This window comes from Dendropsophus ebraccatus, chromosome 4 (assembly GCF_027789765.1).
Source record: "Dendropsophus ebraccatus isolate aDenEbr1 chromosome 4, aDenEbr1.pat, whole genome shotgun sequence".
In the NCBI taxonomy this organism is placed as follows: domain Eukaryota; kingdom Metazoa; phylum Chordata; class Amphibia; order Anura; family Hylidae; genus Dendropsophus; species Dendropsophus ebraccatus.
In genome coordinates this window covers 85478926-85502602 of record NC_091457.1, presented here as the reverse complement: position 1 = coordinate 85502602, position 23677 = coordinate 85478926, and the positions used below count along the sequence as shown (strand labels likewise).

General features: G+C 42.0%; 1 protein-coding gene across 2 annotated transcripts; it reads right to left on the bottom strand.

The window, feature by feature from the left end:
* Window positions 1-1720: 1720 nt before the first annotated feature.
* Window positions 1721-21992, bottom strand: C4H16orf87 (chromosome 4 C16orf87 homolog). Of its 2 annotated transcripts, XM_069966206.1 has the most exons (5): window positions 21853-21992; window positions 8468-8564; window positions 8013-8195; window positions 6536-6649; window positions 1721-2232 (listed from the first exon to the last, which is right to left on the bottom strand). In XM_069966206.1, exons 1-5 carry the CDS (start codon window positions 21916-21918, stop codon window positions 2114-2116), a joined length of 579 nt encoding a protein of 192 aa, XP_069822307.1. In that variant the 5' UTR covers window positions 21919-21992; the 3' UTR covers window positions 1721-2113. The 2 variants fall into 2 exon arrangements, with proteins under 2 accessions (XP_069822307.1, XP_069822308.1); XM_069966207.1 differs by lacking the exon at window positions 6536-6649 and having other exon boundaries at window positions 21853-21987.
* Between the last annotated feature and the right edge of the window lie 1685 nt (window positions 21993-23677).

The window sequence follows — 23677 nt, the reverse complement described above, 5'->3', positions numbered from 1 at the left end:
GACAGGCATTGGGTCAAGGGACTGGCATAAGGCAAATGTAGTGCCAATCTTTAAAAGGGGCTCTAGGGCTTCCCCAAGTAAATAAAGACTAGTAAGCCCAACGTCCATTGTGAGGAAACTAATCAAGGGGCTTATAAGGGACTACATCCAGGAATATATAGGGGGTAATAGTGATAACCAGCATGGTTTTACTAAGGACAGAAGCTGTCACACCAACCAACCTAATATGTTTTTATGAAAAGGTAAGTAGAAGCCTGGATAGTGGAGCGGCTGTGGATACAGTGTACCTGGATTTTGTAAAAGCATTTGACACAGTTCCTCATGGGCGTCTGATGGGTAAATTAAGGTCTATTGGTTTAAAAAGTTTAGTTTGTAACTAGAAAACTGGCTTAATGATTGCACGCAGAGAGTGATGGTCAATGATTCCTACTCCGAATGGTCCCCGGTAATAAGTGGTGTACCCCAAGGGTCAGTACTGGGCCCCCTTCTGTTTAACTTGTTTATTAATGATATTGAGAATGGAATTAACAGCAATGTTTCTATCTTTGGAGATGACACCAAGCTTTGTAGTACAGTACAGTCTATGGAGGATGTGCAGATGTTACAGGATGACTTAGACACACTGAGTGTTTGGGCGTTCACTTGGCAAATGAGGTTCAATGTGGATAAATGTAAAATTAGGCACCTGGGTACTAATAACCCACATGCATCATATGTCCTGGGGGGAGTTACACTGGGAGAGTCGCTGATGGAGAAGGATCTGGGTGTACTTGTAGATAATAGACTACAGAACAGCACACAATGTCAGTCAGCGGCTTCTAAGGCCAGCAGGATATTGTCATGCATTAAAAACAGTATTACCATTCTCTTTAAACACCTTTGCATTAATTCATCTATAGGAGCTCATGTCCTGTCTGCCCTTTATTCTCATTTGATTTCTCCACCTAGTAAATTGAGCTATATGGTTTAATGGGAAGGGGACTCGTCAGTTTCAAACTTAAATTAAGAATGGCAAGATATTGCCTTCAATACAGTGAAGATGTCTATTAAAATGTTGCTTTAGTGGAGGCCAATTATAAGGTGCTTTTGAGATGGTACTCAGTCCCTGCCTATATAAAATAAACCCCGACTACTCAGCTTTAATGTTTCAGACAAAGTGGACCTGTACAAAGGGTAAAAGATTTTGGCAATGAATTTTTAATATGCTATATTCTTTAATGTAACATTTGGATGTCTCCAACTTATGCGGTACTGAAAGTTAAAATTTCAAGGATACCTAAAGTCACTCAATTTACTTTTATGTGTTTCTAGTGGCTAAGATTGCTCTAGCTACTTCATGGAAAAAAGTGACAGTCCTATTGGACTTAGATCCGAAGTAAACTGAATTACTGTCCATAATCGCCTTCATTCTCTCACATGACTGAAGGTTCCATTAAAAAATAGGACTGGAGAGTGCCGGTAGCGCAAAAGGATAACAAGTTCTTCACCAAGCAACAGGCTATATTCACACTGAGCACCACCCAAAATTAGTGTCTCCATGTGAATCTACTAGCGCAAGAACTTCAATCAGATTAGGTGTTGGATTAGCTGTGCCAGTTCAGATTTTTTCTCAGTGAACATATGGAAGCATAATAGTTTCAACTTTTAGAAGCCAGGAAGGGGGGGGGGGGGGGGGGGGGAAGTTTGCTGAGGAGTAAAAGGGTTAAATAAAATGTGAGGCTTTATTGTGATGAGACACCTGTTTAATATATAAAGGGTATATAAACTGTACATTTGTCACACTTTTTAATTTATAAAAATGCAATATATATTTTCTTTATTTATATCAAGCATTTAAATATATGTATTCTGGCTTCCAGCCAGGATGAGTCTTTTTGTAAAAACAGAATAAAATCACCATGTTGTAGAGGAAAGGAAAACAAAAATAGCTGACGTGATATTAGAATATTGCTGTACCAAAAAAGAAAGAAAAGGGGGAAAAAAAAAAAAAAGGTACATAAAAGTCTTTAGTGCAGGGTCATTCTTGTATCGTTTTCCTGGAGACACAGAGGTCTGAATTTTGGTAATGACAGTCACGTGGATTTACTAGCAGTAATGGCAGTCCGCCGCCTGGTCATAGTATCAGCCTCTGATTGATTATTTTTCTGTTAATTTCTGCCAGCGCCACTGAAAACACAAAAGCCTTTTCATCTGAGAGATTGGCGTACATGTCTACCTCTTTCTCCTGTTTTTCTAAAAGATAAAGGGGAAAAAAAAAAAAAAAAAAAAAAAAAAGGAGATTTAATCAATCATTTAAGAACCAAGAAGCAGACCCCTGTAGAAGAATCCAACTAGTAGCGTTACCCCACAGGAGAAATGTAGCATTACACAGTCCCAATAAATTTATTACATTACACTACATGGAAAGGCTGAACTGGAAGATTGAAAGAACACCAAAAAGAATAGTAATTCACTAGCGTAACAGCTTTTCCCTAAAACAGCAAAAACTTAATTGAAAAAGTAGCCAATGTAAAAAATGAGAGGTTTCTATGGTTAAATAGCTTAGCATGCCCTGGTTACAAACTTTTTAAAAGTTTCTTGATACACCCACCAGAGAAATGTGGATTTAAAGTTTTGAGAATTCAGTTAACAGTCAACAGAAATAAAGAGAAGATGAGACGGCACTGACCAAAACATCATGCTCCTTTATTCACATGTAGAAGCAAAGTACATAGTGGCTTGCAGAGGACGAGGAAGCACACAGGTGCGTGTGAAACAGCTGTAAGCTGTATTTTGTTGCTGGCGCTATATGCTTTGCTGCTACATGTGAATAAAGGAGCACAATGTTTTGTTGAGTACAGTCTTATCTTCTCTTTATTTCTGTTGGACACTGCGGCTGCCATCTAGAGACTCATCACCGCTGAGTGCATTTGATCCTTAGGGTCCTATTCCACAGGCTGAGCAGGGCCCAATCAACGATGCAAACGAGCGCCAATCTGCTAGATCGGTGCTCGTTTATTGGGCCTATTCCACGGCCCGTCAATCATTAGCGAGGGCTGCAGGGACATAGTTACTGATGTCCTTGCAGCATACATTACCTTTAGCAGGGCTTCTCCTCCGCTCCGTCTTCCTCCCCGGGTCCCGCGGCGCAGCATCAACTCTGGAGCAGCCTAACTGAGCTGTCAGACCGCTCAGCCAATAGTTGGCCCCGGCGGTCCCGGCCTGTGATTGGCTGAGAGGTCTGACTGCTCAGTCAGGCCGCACCGAAGCTGATGCTGCGCCACGGGACCAGGGGAGTTAGACGGAGCGGAGAAGAAGCCCTGCTAGGTAATGTATGCTGCTTCTCAAATAGTCGGTCGCCCGCCGCTCACCACAATTCCACGCAGCGATGAGTGACCTCTGATTTTAGGTTTGGGCCTAAATAAACGATCAGTCGATGACATGATCATTAGCTGATCATTTTCTCTATTCCACCGATTATTGCTCAGTGCAATAGGCCCCTGAGTCCTTCTGTTTGCTCCTCCCTTTGGTGGCTTATTGTGCAGTGCCAACTTCTGTCTTTTATTTCAGTTAATAGTCTGATGAGCATGAACTTCATTTTAATGACTGGAGTGAGAGGTGCGATAATACAGTCAGGGGGTATGAATGTTTTACATTAAGGGAGATATATGCCTAATACACAATCCTTGACTATATAAATCACACCCCATCATCAGATATTCCTTTGCGTTATTACAATTAGGACCATGCCCATTCGTCAAACTATAAACCACATATCTCAAACGGGATGGTGTATCAAGAAACTGTAAAAAGTTGTGTAATCAAGACACCCAAAACCATGTAATTATAGTAACATCTCATTTCTGGGGAGCTGGCTACAGATCCTATTTAAAGGGGTTATTAGACTAAAAAACCTGTCTGCTTTCTACCAAAAACAGTACTGCAGTTGTGCCTAGGTTGTGTCTGGTATTCCAACTCCGCTCCATTCACTAAGGAAGTGGTGATGTTTGTGAAATAAGCTATGTTTAAAAAATCCTGGAAAACCTCATAAATTAAATTAAAGGAGCTTCAGTATCCAGATAACATGGGTAAATGGGTACATACAATGCAATTTTTCAAGACAGCAGACTTCATTTTTCTATTCTGGGATGGCCAACTTTAAATGATGTAACTCTACAGCTAATCGCTGTATGGGCCTACTTTATCACTGCACAGATCTCTTTAGATGGGGCAGAAATGATCTCTTCACGGTCACTGTGCATGGATAGGATATGAACAAGGAGGGTGAAGCCAAGTTGGGAGGTGAGGGATCCAATAGGTGATGATATATTCCTACAGTTCACAGGAATTCAGCTGACACAGAAGAAACTGACATCTTGGCAAACCTTCACCCCCCCCCCATTAAAGCGTCACTATCAGCAGGTTCGGGCCAGTGAACCTGCTGATGTGTGTCAGTAACTATTTACCTCCGGATTCCAGGGCTGTAAGTCACATTTCCTTGGGGTCCGGTATGGTGCAGTTTTCCGCAAATTGCTAATATGCTAATTAGCAGTCCCAGAGCACTTAGGGCATCCCCATGCTCCTGGAGCACCCGCTCGGCCCCCCTAGCCTGCCTCCTCCCGGCCCGCCCGCTATGCATATTCATATATGCATAGTTAGGCCATTTGTTACGGCGCATGTGCAGGGAGCAGCACGTTACAAGCGGTCTAGCTATGCTTATATGAATATGCATAGTGGGCAGGCCAGGAGGAGGCAGGCTAGGGGGGTTGAGCGGGTGCTCCAGGAGCATGAGGAATGCCCCAAATGCTCTGGGACCGCTAATTAGCATATTAGTAATTAGTGGAAAACGGCTCCATACCGGAACCCAAGGAAATATGACTAGAGATGAGCAAACCGGGTTCGAGTCGATCCGAACCCGAATGTTTGGTATTTGATTAGCTGGGGCTGCTGAACTTGGATAAAGCTCTAAGGTTGTCTGGAAAACATGGATACAGCCGATGACTATATCCATGTTTTCCACATAGCCTTAGGGCTTTATCCAAGTTCAGCAACCACTGCTAATCAAATGCCGAAAGTTCGGGTTCGGATCGACTCAAGCATGCTCGAGGTTCGCTCATCTCTAAATATGACTTACAGCCCTGGAATTCGGAGGTAAATAGCGTCTGACACATATCAGCAGGTTCACTGGCCCGAACATGCTGATAGTGCTGCTTTAAGAACGAGGCCACAATGGTGTTCAGCAGGTTTCCCTTAGAAACATCTTTACTCTCATTGTCATGTGGCCTGACAATACACCATTCTTAAGAACAGATTAGAAGAATTGTAGTTCATAATCCAGACCTGCAGCAGTGACAGTTTTATACCACAAAAAAACTAAGAAAACACAGTGACATTAAACACCAATATTAAGGATGATTATACGGCATTATGTTATTCATTGAACCCACACATACAGCATAGCATCTTATAAATAAAGCGTATTCAAGAATTCATACATAAACCTGTAAAAAAAATAAAATAGGGACACCTAAAATAACTACACAGTGTGATTCAGGCATAACTATGAAAGACATCAGGTCTAAATGACAGTATTACAATATGACAAACATTTATAACAATGATATTACGGGTTTCAGGGTGGTCTGACACTTGCCATAGCCCAACTCCGCACAAAATATGAAAAAATTCAAGAATGACTAATAACCACACTGACATGAGTTCGGGAAGCTCACATATAAGGAGATGTTTGCAGGGTCATCACAATGTAGAGCTGTTTTACTCTCTGTGCTGCCTGTGGTCATTGGTGGTTCTCTCTCCCTAACCAATAATGTGGAAGCTCTGTACAGTAATTAAACATTTATAGTTTAAAATAGATTAAAAAAAAAAAAATACATAAAAGGTGGCGCAGGGAGGCCATGTGCAGCAGAATAGAAACAAGGGTAGAAACGGCAGTGCAAATTACTTTGGGGAAAAAGAAAATTACACCAATGATATGAACTGTGTCATCCAAAATACAATGATATAGAAACATTACAGAAAATTTTAGCAACAGCTGCCTAAGAAACTTCATGTTTTATAAACACCTCCTGGAAGAAACCCCCTCCGACAGTGCAACCTCCAACACCTTTTTACAGGCCTGCAAAAAGGACCTTGGGGGTCATCTTTACAGAGCCTAGACTAAATCCATTATTGCTGCCCCTAATCTCTAGATGCATTAGACTGCAAGTAAATGGATACAAAGTCCCGCTGGTATCTCCCTCCCTCCAAATTTCACAGATTTAATTCCGAGTATGCGGATACCTGCTGGAGATGTGGTATGACCCGAAGTTCCTATATGCATGTGTAGTGGCACTGCCGGGGGATTTTCAATTTGATGAATAATATCTCCTCCCATATCAGTGGAATTATTGGTCTCCCTCTCCCGTGCACCCCTGGGACTTATCTTCAGCTCCTACCCACTGACCTCCCTTCTAACCAACTTGATCACAACAAAACAACAAGTGCCTAACCAAGCAATTGTTAGCCCAGTACAATTGCTCACAAGCAGTTACATTACCTTCTCCCATCCACTGCTGCCTCCTGCTTCCCTGGTCTCCTCGCTGCACTCTCACATCTTCAGCATATTTTGCCGTAGTCCCTTTAGCTCCAGAGTGTTTGCTGCTCCTCCCTTCTGCCGAGCAAGACTAATGTGTTAGGGTTAACAGCGTGAGGGGAGGACAAGGTGTCATGCGGTGGTGATAAAAGTGCAAGGTTACATGATGCTAAAAGGTTGGAACAATAAGAGATCCCCCATGAAAAAAAAGGTGTGGATGCAGCAAAAGGAAAACAGTCAAAATGTGTAATTGTAGGAAGAATACTGTCCCTGGCGGCTGGCCAGTGCTTCCAAAAATAGGAAGATAGGAAGCTCTAGAATTAGACTAGAGAAAAAGAGGAGGTGTAGGTAAAATAAGAGCTAGACTGTAAGCAGCAAGTATTATGGCTAGCATTAATAAGGATTATGCTGGGAATGCCCTTACCTGTACACATCCAGCGTTGACCACCACCACACTGCAAGGAATTCTATTCCAGCACTGGCTCGAAAACATCACCATGTTGCAAGAAACTGCCTGGAGCAATATATGACAACCACTGTGCTTCCTTTTTACATGTATACACCTACAAAAAACAATTCACATCTGCGTTGTGAATTGTGTTTCTGTTTTGTCATACATGCATAAAATGAAATTAAAGCTGCGACAGATCCATCACACGACAGACGTTTGCAGCAAAGGACTAGACTGACACAATTAAATCTGTCAGGTTGTGCGAAAGAGTCCATCATTTTGCTGGGAAAAAATAGTGCTGCATCCTGAGCTATTTTTTTTTTCTATCAAATCTGTTGGAATCTGCTCCAAACTAAGCATCCTCTACAGATGTAAACCCCGCCTTATTAATTCAATGCACCTCCATTTTTCTTTCTGGAACCTTAATTACCTGAGTTATATCCTGACCACTTATGAATTCACATCTAAAGCTACATTCAGAATACTAACAATCTCCCTCCAATACTGCAGTGCACATTGCTGTAATGAATTCAGGAGGATGCCATCACATAATTGCTCAGTGCCTGGCAGAACACTGAGACGCAATCAGTTTCAATGTTTTATAAACAACGCATCTAGAACAGACCGACATCTGTGTGTGCATTACCACAGCAAACCATGCTCTGCAGAGATCCCGAGCTGACAGCAGTATGTGACGGTCAGTAGTCACATCGCTGAATGCAGCTCTGGAGGGGACTACAGAAGACAAGATCTAATTGCAGAAGTTTTTAATTTGAACAGGTGACTTTTTGGGGGTAATATAGCTGCTCAAAAAAAGAATAAAAAAAAATATACTGAAAATATCTGCAAACATTCCCTACATAAAAAAGGCCAACTATACAAACAAAATAAAATAATGGAGGAAAGAAAAATCTCATGACCATGATCATTTTGTTGAGGTTAATGAAACCAATCTATGAAGGTTCCGTTTCTTTACGCTTAGCCATTTACCTTTCTCTTCTTCCTGTTTCTTGGTGGCTGCTGTCTTTGGTCGGCCCCTCCCCCGGCGTATAGGGTCTGACTGGCTGTTGGATCGGGACCTTCTCCTGTTCTCCAAGTCTTTACTGACAGTAGAGTTTGTCCTTTCCCTCTTGATTCTCTCTGTTCGCCGCCTCTTAGGATCGGAGCGGTTTTCTGTTTGAGGTAAAAAGAGGGTTCACAAAAGGGTCTCCATTTAAGTTAAAATTATCATTGTAAAAAAAAAAAAAAAAAAAAACTTTAATTTGGGGTAACAAAGATAACATATTCCAGTAAGGGCTTATTCACATCATTACTGGGCCTTCAAAAGCATGGATTTTTAACAAAATTCAAAAAAATTACAAAAATGTCAGTCTCCAACCACACAGACTCAAGAAAAAGGTGTATGCACTGGTGAAATACCATACACAGCAATGCCTGACACATACCCGAGGTGGGGTGTACTCTCTCAGCCTGTCTCCCGTGTAGAAGTTTTCTGCTGATAAAGATATATCCACAAGGGCAAGACTTGCAGGCCACAGGAACCTGGAAAACACAATAAATAAGTAAAAAAAAAAAAAAAAAAAAAACACATGGAGAACTACAAATCCCTGCATAATTAGACATCATGTGGGAAATTGTGCTGCTGAACTTATGTATTGAATCCAAGGTTGTGTAATACTGTGTGGCAAGTTGCTGTATTTCAGCCTAGTAAATATCAGGCCTTATTCACACGTTCCATAAATCTATCAGTAATTGCAGATCCACAAAGTTTTTTCAGATTTATAACATTAAGGGAAGAAATTTTCTTAACGTCCACAAACGACAACAACGGCGGACATAATATACAGTCCTGAAAAACTACTGAACATGTGAATGAGGCCTTGCTAAAGCAAAGACAACAAGAAGTAAAATCGAGACATAGGTATGTTTTATTCCTACATCTAAAAAATCCTTTATAAAAAAAAAAAAAGGAGGTTGTCTTTGTTCTGTGCTGTAACTGCTATTTACCACTAGATGGCACAATTGACAACACAATTTGAAATAAGCAAATTGTTTCCATACCTACTGTAACAAGCAATTAACAGACATAGCAAGTAAATAAAAAAAAAAAAGCTTTTTCTCCTTCCCTCTATCCCTGATTCCTTGCCATTTTTGGTTTAATAAAGTACAAGTATAAATGCAGCTCAAACAGATTTTAAGAGCCAAGAAGGAGTATAAGCTATCACTGTCCATATATACACATAGCGCCCTTAGACCCCCCCCCCATCATGAGGTCTGATCTTTAAAGGGGTAACCAAGCGGAAAAAATTCTCTTCCATATCAACTGGTGTCAGAAAGTTATACAGATTTGTAATTCACTTCTATTTAAAAATATCAAGTCTTCAAGTACTTATCAGCTGCTTAATGTCCTGCAGGAAATGGTGTATTCTTTCCAGTCTAACAGTGCTCTCCGCTGCCACCTCTGCACATGACAGGAACTGTTCAAAGCAGGAAAGGTTTTCTATGGGGATATGCTACTGCACTGGACAGTTCCTGTCACATACAGAGGTGTCAGACTTGCAATAATATACCACTTCCCGTAGGACATACAGCGGCTGATAAGTACTGGGAAGACTTGATTTTTAAATTTAATTTACAAATCTGTATAACCTTGCAAAACCAGTTGATTTGAAAGAAAAAAAACATTTTCACTGGATTATCCCTTTAAGGCTATGGTTACATTGCAACTTTTTTTTGCACTGCAAATTGATTTGAACTATTCTGACATCTGCAGACCACAAATATACAGCTCAATGTACGGCTTTGGACTGCAGCCTTAGCTCGATAGTTAAAATAAACATGAAGCACTACAAAAAGTCAGCTTAATGCAGTTTAAGCTGCCATTGCTTTATTGCAATAGTTCCCAGCAGCCAAATAGTTACGGAAAAAATAGCATCAATAAGATGAGGCATTCCCCCCAGGCAAAGCCTCTGACGAGAATGGCTGGCTATTGCATACTGTGTGCTCATGCTGTGTTCCCAAAAGGGTTTCCTTTACGAGTACAAGTCAAGAGCAGAAAAGGCAATATCTACAGGTATCAGCTCTGCTAGGTCACCCCATAGTGATTAAAAAAAAAAAAAAAAAAAAAAAACCTGACATGACAGCCATCCATTTTGGTTTTGACCTAGCTTAAATTCCTAATGGGCAAAAGTTCTTTAACCCCTTAAGGACCGAGCCAATTGTCACTTCTGCTTTTTCTTTTTCTCCTCCTCGCCTTCTAAGACCCATAACGCTTTTATTTTTCCACCTACAGGGCCATGTGATGGCTAGTTTTTTTTTTCAGGAGCAGGTGTACTTTGTAATGGCATCTTTCACTTTGCCATAAAATGAATGACGGAACCCCCAAAATATCATTTATGGGGTAAGAGAGTCAAAAAATGAGATTCTGCAAAATTTGAGGCGGTTCCGTGTTTGCGTAATGCATTTACGGTAAAAATGGCACTTTTTTTATTCTATAAGTCAGTCTGAAGGGTGCATATGCATGTTTACTAGGTTCTCTAACTTTTTATTAGCAGTAAAAACTTTTTTTTTTTTGCAAATAGGTATATTTAAAATGGCCCTATTGTAACTCTTGGTGCTTTTATTTTTTCACCTACTGGGTCGTATGGATTGTCTTTTTTGCGCTATGATCTCTAGTTTTTATTAGTAACATTTTTTTCTAGATCAGACATATTGATCGCTTTTTATAAAAAAATATATATTATATATATACAAAAATTTAATTAAAAAAAAAAAAAAAAAAAAAAAAAGCAATCTCCCGCAATTCACCTTGCGGGAACAATATTGTTTTATTTTAATAGATCGGACGATTACACACGCTACGGTAAATGTGTTAGTTAGCGTTATTATTTTTATGTGTTTTATGTATAAAATGGGAAGGGGGAGGGATTTGGGACTTTTTTTAACTTTTTTTTTTTACACTTTTATAGTCCTTAGGGGACTATTAGATGCATACATAAGATTGTGTACACTGATCACTGCTATGCCATAGCATAGCAGGGATCAGTGTTATCTGTAATCTTCTGATTCTATCAGAAGATTGAAGATCTGACTGCACAGAGGTAAGCTGTATACCTCTGGCAGTGTGATCGGGACCCCCACAGACACGCTGCAGGGGTCCCGATCAGTAAATGACCGGAGATGCTCGTCACTTACACTTAAACGCTCGCAGCGTTTAAGGGGTTAATGGCGGGCGGCCACGCGATCACTGTAGCCCGCCATTGAGTGTAAGGACCTGGCTGCAGATAGCAGCCAGTCCTCGCCCGCTCCATAGCCCGGTACCCCTGCGGGGCGTACATTTATGCCCGTTTGCGCCAAGGCCCCTTGTCGTTAAGAGGTTAAAGTGACAGTAATCTCTAGATTATAAAATAACCCCGATATGTTGCAACTAAGGTGAGACTTCCTATTGTGTCGGTAGTGATAAGAGGAGGCTCCTGTAGTGATCTGTACAGCATTGCAGCAACATGTGACACCAGTAGATAGAGGAGACAAAAGCGTCTCCCTGTGGAATAACCTTTCACAGGTTACACAGTGTAGTTAGTAATGTTTCACATTCATCTCAAGGGGACAGTCTCTGCCTATTGTTGTCTATGTCCATGAGGCTTGCTGTAAAGCGTGTCACTAAGCTGTTAAAAAAACAGCCCAGGAAATATGGCAGCCTCCATAACAATGTACAAAATGTGAAATAAAAAAAAAAAAAAAAAAAAAAAAAAAAAAAAAACACACAACAGTCAGAAAATAAAAACAGATTGGAATAAAACAAGTTTTTGTATCAGATTCTGATCAGTAAAAGAAAATGTAGGTGACACATTGCACACAGTGCACAACAGCAGCACAGTGAAGTGTGTCAGAGCAGAGACTCCAGATCACAAGACTTCTATAAGAGATCTTTGATTTAGGTCATACAGTGGAAGCATTCATCTTTGGCAAAGTCAAAATATCACAGGCATTCAGAAGCATCATGACAGACACATGAGACAGTAACTGCAGAACCCCTTTGCTGCAACAGCAGGTTACTAGAGTATTACTATTTAAAGCATTTAATCCCATCCAATGGAGAGCGCCTGCAGCTGTTACGATCCCTCACAACCTTTGAGGAAGTGTGGTGTCAAGACACAGCACAACAGACCACGATCACATAACTGGGAGCCATGCCGGACACAGCTCAGATTTATATTGAGGGCTGAGAGAAGTAACTTGGGCCTAAGTTCTCATCGGCAGACTGGCACAAAGCATTTACGCTGTGCCCCTAGATGTCCATCTCCTGCAGAGCCCGAGAGACAAATTACATTTTGACACAGTGGTAAGGAATGCCGACAACTATATCAGCCACTTATTGGAGATGTGGCAAGGCCAGAGGTAATATGGCACACACATGGTGGGGCAGCTCTATTCTCCAGCCTTTCAGGAAGGATGTAACAGATATAACACACAATATTACTGGCACATAACTTTCTAATGACCCTGCCCCTCTGCTACTGACAATTACACTGGACTCCATCAAAAATCTTGGTAAGGGTGCGTTCACATGTACAGGATCCGCAGAAGATTTGATGCTGTGTTCAGTCATTTAGTTACATTTAGTTAATCTGTGCCATCAAATCTGCTGCGGATCCTGTACGTGTGAATAGACCCTAAAAGTCTCTTACACTTTCTTGTATTGGCAGCTAGACCAATCATCCCGCTCGTCTGAAATATGAATCGAGCCCCCACAATCACCAATTGGTTTAACGAAATTCTACATCTTAGCAGTTTGGGGGAAATGATGGCAAACATGGCTCAAAAATTGGAAAAATACGAAAAGATAACTCACAACATGGAGAGCGTGGCAACTTTTTTCAGTGTAGCCCCACTTCACCGTTCTTATGTGCACACTGAATAAGGGTTGGTTTACACTGAGGAATTCTCACGGATAAATTCTGCGGAATTTCATCAGCTGTACTTGCTCATTGCCACGCGCCTCTCCGCCTGTGCCATAGACACCATTCTATGGGCCGGCTGATCCTGCATTCCGACAAAAGAATTGACGTGTCTGATGAAGAAAGTCCGTCGCGTAATCCGATGCTCACGGACAGCGGCGGGCGGGCGCTGGCCTCTCCGTCCGTGCCATAGACTTCATCATAGAATTCCTCAGTGTGAACCCACCCTAAATAGGACGGAAAGTCCGTCGCGTAATCCAACGCTCACGGACAGCGGCGGGCGGGCGCTCGCGTCTCCGTCCGTGCCATAGACTTCATTCTATGCAAGGCCGGTTTCCTTCCTCCGCCCAAAGAATGAACTCAATCATTCTTTGGGCAGAGGAAGGAATCCGCCCGTGCATAGAATGGAGTCTATGGCACGGGTGGAGACGCGCGTGCCCACCGCTGTCCGCGAGCGGGTGCGAGTGTCGGATTACGCGACCTATTTACTCAGTGTGCACATACCCTTAGTAAGGAAAGTTTAAACCTTTTCCATTAACCCAATCCAATCTTCCCTGGGTTGTGGTACCCAACAGCTCCCCTTTCTCTTTCATAAAACTAAAGATGGATGCAGTAAACATATATGTCGTTTATATCTAGGTTTTCTTACTGTTGCTATAGGTTAGTGACGTTCAAACCCATAGACATTTTCATCACCATCTAGGACAGAGCTCCGCTTATATGTCACTAACATTCATGAAGTACATGGTAAATGCTTGGAAAACTGTTACATTTCTTCTGCATTGTAAACCTGATTATCCCCTCACCCCAAGCCTTCCCTCTTTTATCACAACTGCCAGCAAAGATTTGGCTGTTTATTTTCTGTTTAATAAAAGCTTCCTGAATATGAAAAATATCACACACTTACCAATCTATATATTGCATGTACTTCCCAATATTATTCCTGTGCACGCTATGGCACAATAACACGCAAACTCTGGAGCAGGTGGAGGAAAGGGCCAGTAAAAGGGATTCTGGGCCCCGCACAGCTCCTGCTTGAAATCTATCAACCATTGTGTCATGTAACTTTCCTGCTAATCCATGTTAAATTCCAGATTAGTAAACTTTCTATTTTCCTTCATCATTACTGGCTACTACTGCCTTTAGTTACACACACATTATATATATATATATATATATATATATATATATATATATATATATATATATATATATATATATATATTAATTATATACACACACTTGTGCTTTAGTTTTTTTTAATATAGAGAGTTTAATAGAATCCCCTTAAACTTTACTGCTAATAAACGTCAGCCTGCTGGGTGATTTAGCTCAGCGTACAGGGCACAGCGTGTACGTTCTTGGAATGCGGGCCGAGCATCATGACTAAACACAGATCATGGAAAACAAACTCCGTGGATGGAACAAATTCCAGAGCTCTGGAATAAATGCACTAGTTCTAGCATGAAAGCCAAAAAAAAGGAGAAGAGCCAGACTATACAATGCAAGCCTGTCCCCATTTTATAGCTTCTAAAGCTTTTAGGCTATGTTGACACAATGTTTTTCAATGACCGTTATTTGATACTCAAAACCACGGCCATTGTTTTGCATATCAAATAAGGCTCGGTTCACACTGCGCTTTCCCTATCCTTTTAAGGTATACGTTTTATGGGGGGAAAAGGGATGCAATTGTGCGTCATCCATTGGATGCTTTTTTTTAACATACACAAAAATAGTGTTGACTACACTTTTCTGTCCATTTAAAGTAACCAATTAAAAATGGATACGTTGAACGCAAAAACGCAGTGTGAACCCAGCCTTAAAGCCGTTAACAGTGGTCTTACAGTGTACTACAGCAGTCATCATTACAACAACGGCCACTAGTACACTACTCAAGTTTAGGTTCGACATGGCCACTTTTTAACATCTTTTTGGGTGTGGCTATTTTAAAGTTCCATTCATTATTGTGTAAATTACGGTGAAAGGGCGTATAAATTAAAAAAAAAAAATATATATATATATATATATATATATATATGTGTGTGCAATCAATGTAACATAACGACACTGTTACCACAATACTGGCCACAAATTAATGACACGAACATTCATTTTCCATCTACTGCAAAAAGCAGCAGTTATTTTATACACTGTGTGAACCAGCAACCGTTGTTTCCATAGACTTACTAAAAAATAAAGTGTGAACACGGGTGACAGATTTTGGAAGCCAAAGCCAGCAATGGGCTATAAACAGTTCATAAAGGAAAGACTGAGGTTTCTCTTTTCAAATCCATTCCTGGCTTTGGCTTTAAAAATCTGTCAAATAAATCTGTGTAAAGGCACCCTTCCTGCTTGGGGCCCAGATTTCAGCTGTCAATCAAGCAAGGGTATGGATAATAGGGGGAGCGAAGCTTACAGCAGTCCAGGAGCTTGGGAAATTTCTTTGACACTTTGATCAAGAGAATAAAAGCATTTCCAATGCTATGGAAGCACAGACAGATGTGAAAGGTAACAGGCGTCTTCCTGCACCCACAGTTACCTCACAGTGTCAGCACTTCAGAAAGTGAATTACAGAAGATTCACTTTAAGGGCCCTATTACACAGAAGGATCAATGAAAAATCGCTATATCGATTGAGTTTAAAATGATAATCATTTCATGTGAATGCAGACAACCATTGAAAAAAATGTTTGTGCGTCATTGATTGCATCTTTTGAGCAGAGCCTAAAATCATCGTTAATCGCTTGCTGTAATTTCACATTCATTCAGGGTAATTCCACATCACTTGTTCATTTGCTGGGATCAGATGAAAGTAAATGATCGTAACAAACAACTATAGTTTTGTGTAATATGGTGAACTATTTCAGGAGCTCTAAGGGACCTTTTTTTTCATGTTTTTAGGCTATGTTCCCACAAAGTATTTTCAAAGTATTTTTACAGCAAACAACAGCCGTTGTTAAAACAGGGCAGCGCACACACAGCAGATTTTGCTGAGAATTCGCAGCAAGAAATCCGCTGTGGATTCTGTACAAATTTGTACATTCTACCTCCTCAGGCTGCGAACAGCTTAGTGTACCCTGAAAGAAAATGTATCACTAGTTTTTAAATTGCTAATTTAAAATATTTATTAAATATTTTTATTTCAGTATCTTTAAGTTTTTTTGTTAAATTCATTTTAATTTTAGTTTCACGGGAGCAGCCATCTCCTACATAGCTGCTGTTCCAAACCTGGAAAAACAACTCTATAGGTTATTGTACCACAGGTACAAGTGCATGAAGGTATAGAGATGGAGGCCCACCTCATTCTCTAATATAGAATTGCTTACTAAGCACACAGTGGCCAGACTCCTATGTGGGTGGAGCACAGGCACAAAACTGCAAAAAAAACATGTTTAGAGAATAGAAAAGCACGCCTCTGCTGTACAGTCTGGCCATGGTGTGAATAGAGCCCTCTCAGTAGCACAACAGAGCCATCACCTGTCATTGTAACCTCTCCCTTATGGTGCGTTTACACAGGCAGATTTATCTGACAGATTTTGTAAGCCAAAGCCAGTAACAGACCATAAACAGGGAATGGGTCATATAGGAAAGACTGAGATTTCTTCTCTTTTCAAATCCATTCCTGGCTTTGGCTTCCAAAATCTGTCAGACAAATCTGCCTGTGTAAACGCACCATTAGTGGGTTCTAATAAGTCACACCAGCCTGCACAACACAGCTACCTAGATCAGTGACTGTATCATGTATACTCTAGTGGCCAGACTGAAAAGTATTTAAACATGTGTACGAAACATGACAATGAAAACCAAAAACAGATTTTGTCTTTAGTCTCGTCCTATTGTCTTGACCAGTCTTTTCTAGACAATGAGGGAGATTTACAGTGGCCTTTGTTGCCCATAGCAACCAATCACAGCTCAGCTTTTATTTCACCAGGGCTCATGAATCTCTGAAAGCTGAGCTGTGATTGGTTGCTATGGGCAACACAGGACACTGCTACTGCAAGACTGGTTAGCAAATCTCCCTCAATATCTTTATTATTGCATTTGAACTTAGGGCTCATTCACACCACAATTTCATTGCAATGGCCAGAGCATAGTCAGCTAGTGACTAATGCTTTATTTACACAGAACGAATATTGTGCAAATTTGCAGGATAACGATCAAATTCGAATGATAATTGCAGCAAACGATCAAGCAACGAGCGAGAAATCGTTCATTTTAATCTTTGAACATGTTCTCAAATCATCATTGGTCGTTCGCAAAAAATTCGCATATCGTTCCGCGTAAACAGTCGTTCATCGATTTAGCCAATGTGCGAGATAGGCTTAAGCAATCACAAAACGATTTTTCCGTATGATATATAGTTTCGTCTAAACGCTGATTGTTATAAAAAAAAATCGTTACTTGGAAATCATTGATCGTACGATCGGGTGAATTATCGCTCCGTGTAAACGCAGCATTAGACTGAGTTATTTTCCAAGTGTACCCGAATTTGGACTTGGACAGAGAATTGTGGTTTGCAGCACGTTTCTTTCCACGACAAATCTCAGATACGTTCAGAAAGTGAAACAAAATGTAGTTACTGGCAGATTACGCTCCAGCCTTTAAAATTAATGGCAAATCAAGCTGGGATACATCCCCATTATTTAAACAGTTTCCCCTATGTATCTGTGCCTGAGGCAGAGATCGTGGTGTGAATTTCACCTTATTTAAGGAGAAAGATACAGGTTTTTAAATCAACAGATATAAAGTAATTTGTAATAAACTGTATTTAAAGAGAACCAATCATGCCGAAATTGCCCCCATTGATAAGAAAACGTGCTGGTACATCACCCAGCACGCTTGCCAAACATCCCCGTCCCCTCCTTTATTACCCCGCAATCTTACATTTGTCAAGTCCCGCGCCGTATGCTAATCAGCCCCAACTAGTCATGGTGGGCTGAACTAGTCATGGTCCTGGGCGTAGTTATCCGGGACCTGAGCAGCTTCTAGCACCGTAATCACACCCTGAGGGGCGTGATTCAAAGACCTGTGCTCCGCCGACGTCATCTCTGGCTTGCGTTCCACGACGGCGGCACGCCGTGCACGCGCAGTACGTCAGCGTGTACTCCCGCCGTACTGCGCATGTGGAGCGCAGGTCTTTGAATCACGCCCCTCTGGGCGTGATTACAGCGCTGGAAGTTGCCCAGGACCTGAATAACTACGCCCAGGACCATGACTAGTTCAGCTCATCATGACTACTTGTTGCTGATTAGCATACGGCACGTGACTTCACAAATGTAAGATTGCGGGGTAATAGAGGAGGGGATGGAGGGGGCAGGGGGATGTTTGGGAAGCGTGCAAGGTGATGTACCAGCACATTTCCTTATCAATGGGGGCATTTTTGGCGGGATTGGTTCCCTTTAAATATCTCACGTCTTCCAGTACTTATCAGCTGCTGTATGTCCTGCAGGAAGTGGTGTTTTCTTTCCAGTCTGACATGGTTCTCTCTGTTGCCACCTCTGTCCATGTAAGAAACTGTCCAAAGCAGAAGAGGTTTCCTATGAGGTTCCTATGATGGCAGAGGTGGAAACAGAGAGCATTGTGTCAGACTGGAAAGGATACATCACTTCCTGCAGGACATACAGAAACTAATAAGTACTGGAAGACTTGAGATTTTTAAACAGAAGTTAATTACAAATCTGTATAACTTCCTGGCACCAGCTGATTAAAAAAAAAAAAAAAAAATTTCTCTGGAGCACCTCTTTAAAACTTATAACAGAGATCGCAACTCCTGCACATACCTGACTGAAGACTCAGTTTGTTCAAAATTGTAATGTCGAACAAATAAAAATCATTTTATTTATTATGTTTCCACAAAAAGTCCCATTACACCACCGATCACAAACAGAAGAAAACCCTAACGTGACAAGCTGCAATATTGATTTCTTTTACCTTGCTTTTTTTTTTTTGGCAAGTAATGTTAGAATCTTAAAAACTGATGACGCGGTTCGGCCGGCCTCCCGAAGATGACGTCGTCGACACAAGATGGCAGCCGGGGTCGACAAAGTTGTATAACTTTGTATTGTGTGTTAATTAGTGAATAAAAGTTAAACGCCGCCTTTAAGTCTTCCTTTAAAATATACCAGGGACTAATCAATAGGAATGCACTTCATGGAGATGTACGCACAACGGCACTCAAAAGATCTGGGGGGGCCTATTGTTAAAAGAAAAGTCAGACGAAAATGTTTATTAACGTATTGTATTGTCCCCCCCAAAAGTTATACAAATTACCAATATACACTTATTACGGGAAATGCTTAGAAAGTGCTTTTTTCCCTGCACTTACTACTGCATCAAGGCTACACTTCCTGGATAACGTTGTGATGTCACAACCCAACTCCCAGAGCTGTGCAGGCTGTGGCTGCTGGAGAGGATGATGGCAGAGAGATGCTCAGTGTCCCTCCAGTGCCCTTTGTTCCTCAGTGTCCCCCTGCCATCATCCTCTCCAACAGCCACCACACAGCTCTGGGAGTCGGGTCGTAACATCACCATGTTATCCAGGAAGTGAAGCCTTGATACAGTAGTAAGTGCTGGGAAAAAGCCCTTTATGTGCATTTCCTGTAATTAATGTATATTGGTAATTTGTATAACTTTTGGGGGACAACACAATACTTTAATAAAAATCTTCGCCGAACTTCTCTTTTAAAGGGAACCTGTCACCCCCCGTGCCGGGGTGACAGGCTCCCGACCCCCCGTTAGAGACCCCTATACTTACCTCATCCCGCCGGGTCCCGCTTCTGGATTCGGTCGGGTCCCGGAATTCTCAGCCGCTGCAGCCCGGCGCGCGCTGACAGATGAGTCCAACGCTCATAGAGAATGACGGAGCGCTGGACTCTCCTGTCATTCTCTATGGGTGTTGGACTCATCTCTCAGCGCGCGCGCCGGGCTGCAGCGGCTGAGATCTCCGGGACCCGACCGAATCCAGAAGCGGGACCCGGCGGGATGAGGTAAGTATAGGGGTCTCTAACGGGGGGTCGGGAGCCTGTCACCCCGGTACGGGGGGGTGACAGGTTCCCTTTAAATAAGTGGTATCATCTTGAAGTGGGCAGGGAGCACTATTGTTACGATGGGGGGACCTTAGAATTGCCTCAAAATACATCTTACCAATTGCCCTGCAAATGGTGTCCCTGAGTGCATGCACTAACCCCAAACAGAAGAGGTGCTGTGGAAAATGACAGGTTCTAGGAAAATGGCAGCAGTTGCAAGCAAGGCAAGTACAGGTGTTATGCACCAGGCTGAATACTAATACAACTCTGATTACCCCTGTAAAACAGTAAGGGTATGTTCACACTTCCAAATAAACATCGTAGGATGTCTCACACAACATCATGCACAACACTACATTGGCCATATGACAAATTCTATCCTATAGGTCTGTGGTTTCTAACCTGTGACCCTCTAAACATTGCAAAGCTACAGTACCAGTATGCTGGGAACTGTAGAGCAACTGGTTTAAGACCACTAATTGCTTAGTCAGGGCTAGAGATGAGCCGGGTTCGGGTTCGAGTCCATCCGAACCCGAACGAACGGCATTTGATTAGTTGGGGCTGCTGAAGTTGGATAAAGCTCTAAGGTTGTCTGGAAAACATGGATACAGCCAATGACTATATCCATGTTTTCCACATAGCCTTAGGGCTTTATCCAACGTCAGCAGCCACCGCCAATCAAATGCCGAAAGTTTGGGTTCAGATGGACTCGGGCATGCTCGCGGTTCGCTCATCTCTAGTCAGGGCTTTTAAAATAATAGCATACTGTGTATATAACACAAATAATAAATAGATATCTAAACAGTATATTTATACTAATCATACACTGTGATATGTTGCTAAAATTTGCAATAAAAACTAAATCCAATCATCTGACTCTGAGAACCATGTAAACTTGTACACGCCAGCCCTCATAGGATCATGTCATGTCTACCCTTGTACAGTAAGAGGCCCAGACATGTTTCTATAGACAGTTCAACACAATGCAAGCCGCCACATGTTAACCCCTCCCTCTCCACACTGCTCTCACTTCCTTCTCTTTACTGTAACCAGGCAAATGACCTATATAGTAATGATTAACTATTCTCACAGACCTGAGAACTGACCTCAACCCCCAGCCCACACAGCTCTGCACTAGGAAATATACAAGCACAGCTATATACAATGTAATACATCCACACACCTCAATGTACAGACAGCGACCACTATAAAGCAGTATATTCCTTCCCAGCTTCTCTGCCCAGATCTAAACCCAGCTTCTAAAAATAATCCCCCAAATAATCAGTGACCCCTACCCACCCATCTGCTGACAACCAGCACCCTGACCCACTATGATTAACCCCATCATTCCTGTACCAGGAAAGCCAGGCAGCTGACCCCATACCATCATAAAAGAATAGAATATCAGTAATAAATCCAGGGCCAGGCCCGGAGCCAGACAAGTTAATTACACAAAATATTTTACTCCCAGGAAACAATGTATATATATATATATATATATATATATATATATATATATATATATATATATATATATATATATATATATAGACTATTATAAGTATCAGGTTATAATAGCTCAGAATAAATAAGAGGGTGTATATATAGTATAAGGCCTGTGTGCCAGCAGATCCCCTCCGCAGTGCAGGTAGGAGCACGGTAGTGTCTAAATCCCATACATGAGATCACCATGCTGCTACTGCTAACTAGACACAACGTCCTTAGAATAACCGGATACATAACAGCACAGAGCCATGACAGCAGCGCCGCCGCAGTGCACGGAGAACAGGCACAGTCGCTGGGCTATGGCCGGGCTGTGCGCCCTTCTGGAGCTGCGGGCAGCACTCACCTGTTGGTCGCACTGCGGGCAGGACTTGGTGGCCATCTTCACTTTCTTGGCTCTGGCCGCGGACATGCTCCCTCTCGCGGAGCGCGTCCACACCGCTCGCGCCCGCTCCCCACCCCTCCTATCCTCTTGGGCACGCGCACCATTGATGACGTCCGGCGGCCAATCAGGATTGGCATAGTAAGAGTGGGCGGGCGGAATGCTGACAGTCAATCAAACGTTTAAGCGAAGAAAAGCGTTTGCGCAGAGCGACCAATGAGATTGCAGCTTTCATGTAACTACCTGCCGAGGAAAATGAAAGCTGGAAACTGATTGGGTGGAAGGAGCACTGATTATGCAGATTGTTTAGAGCCTGTGTGACCCATAGATTTATCAGGCTGTCTAAGAGTATGTTCACACTGCAGATTTTCTGCAACTGCTTATAAATACATTGTTGAGACTTAGGTTGCACATAGCAACCAATCAGAGCTCAGCTTTCATTTCTCATGCTGCTCTGATCAAATGAAATGGACTGTAATTGGTTACTATTGGCAACAAAGAGACTTTTACTCTATAAGCTTGAGAAATCCCCCATCCCATAGGAGTATACAGACTCTACAAATCTGTGGCTGACAAAACATGTGACACCACCAGCACTGATACATTTACCTAATAAAAGCATGCAGAATATACCTGTGAAACATGTCTTTTTATTCTGCTGAATTTCAAATTTGTATAGTGCACTAAAAGTGTGAGAGAGGCGTGGCCTATAGTCTTCACTACACTGAGACACCTAAGGCGCATGCACTGGACTTTTCAAGGGCTGTAAACCATGACTTGCATTGCGTGTATATAACTGAACCCAAGGGCAGGGATTATGGGTAGAGGTAAGCACAACTCAAGCATACTGCAATTGAATATTGGTTGGATGCAGCCCTAAAGCTGCCTGAAAAACACACATACAGCTTCTGGGTGTGTTCCCATTCGCGGCGGCGCCCCTTCCACCTGGCCATAGACACCATTCTATGCACAGGTAGATTCCGCCTTCCGTTGAAAGAACTGACATGTCAATTCTTTTGGCGGACAGCGCAATCGGGCCGGCCATGGTGTCTATGGAGCTGGAGGAAAGCCATGGCGCTGCAAACGGGAACAAGCGGCAGAATCCGCCAGAACCTATCTGCGCCGATTCCGTAGGGTGAACCCACCAAGAGGCTGTATGTGTGTTTTTCTGAGCTCCCTATGGCTGCATACAACTTCTTCAGCCACCGTTATTCATATTCTGAACGATCAGACTTGAGCATGCATTATGAGCAAAAGAGCAATGCACTTCTAGGGCACTGGAGACCCTAGGCCACACCTCTCTGACACCTCCACAGGTCATAAAATGACAGACTTACAGTACCAGCCCCAGAGACACAGCCTACTCCCTTTATGCATGGAGAAAGGCATATTGCTGTGTCATGGTACTGCCAGAAGATGAGTGTCAGGGATCAGGGGCAGGTAATAACTTTTTTCTGCTGGGACAAATCACAAAAAGAAAAAAAAATACAGTAAAATGCTAACTAGCATGTACAAAATATGTATAGGTGTTAATCTGTGAAGGTCCAAAACTATGGGAGAAATGTTGTAGATAGGGATCTCATATTCCTGGTGATGGATGAATGATACATTAACATAAGGTATAAACAAGCATCAACCAGTAGAGCAGCTAGTGCAGGTGTAATACAATATACAAAACATATTGAACAGCATATTGTAAAACAGGCACTCTAAATAAAATATGGAATTTATTAAACAAAAAAAACACACAAGTAATCTGAGTGATCTGAAGGCAAAGTATTTTATGAGA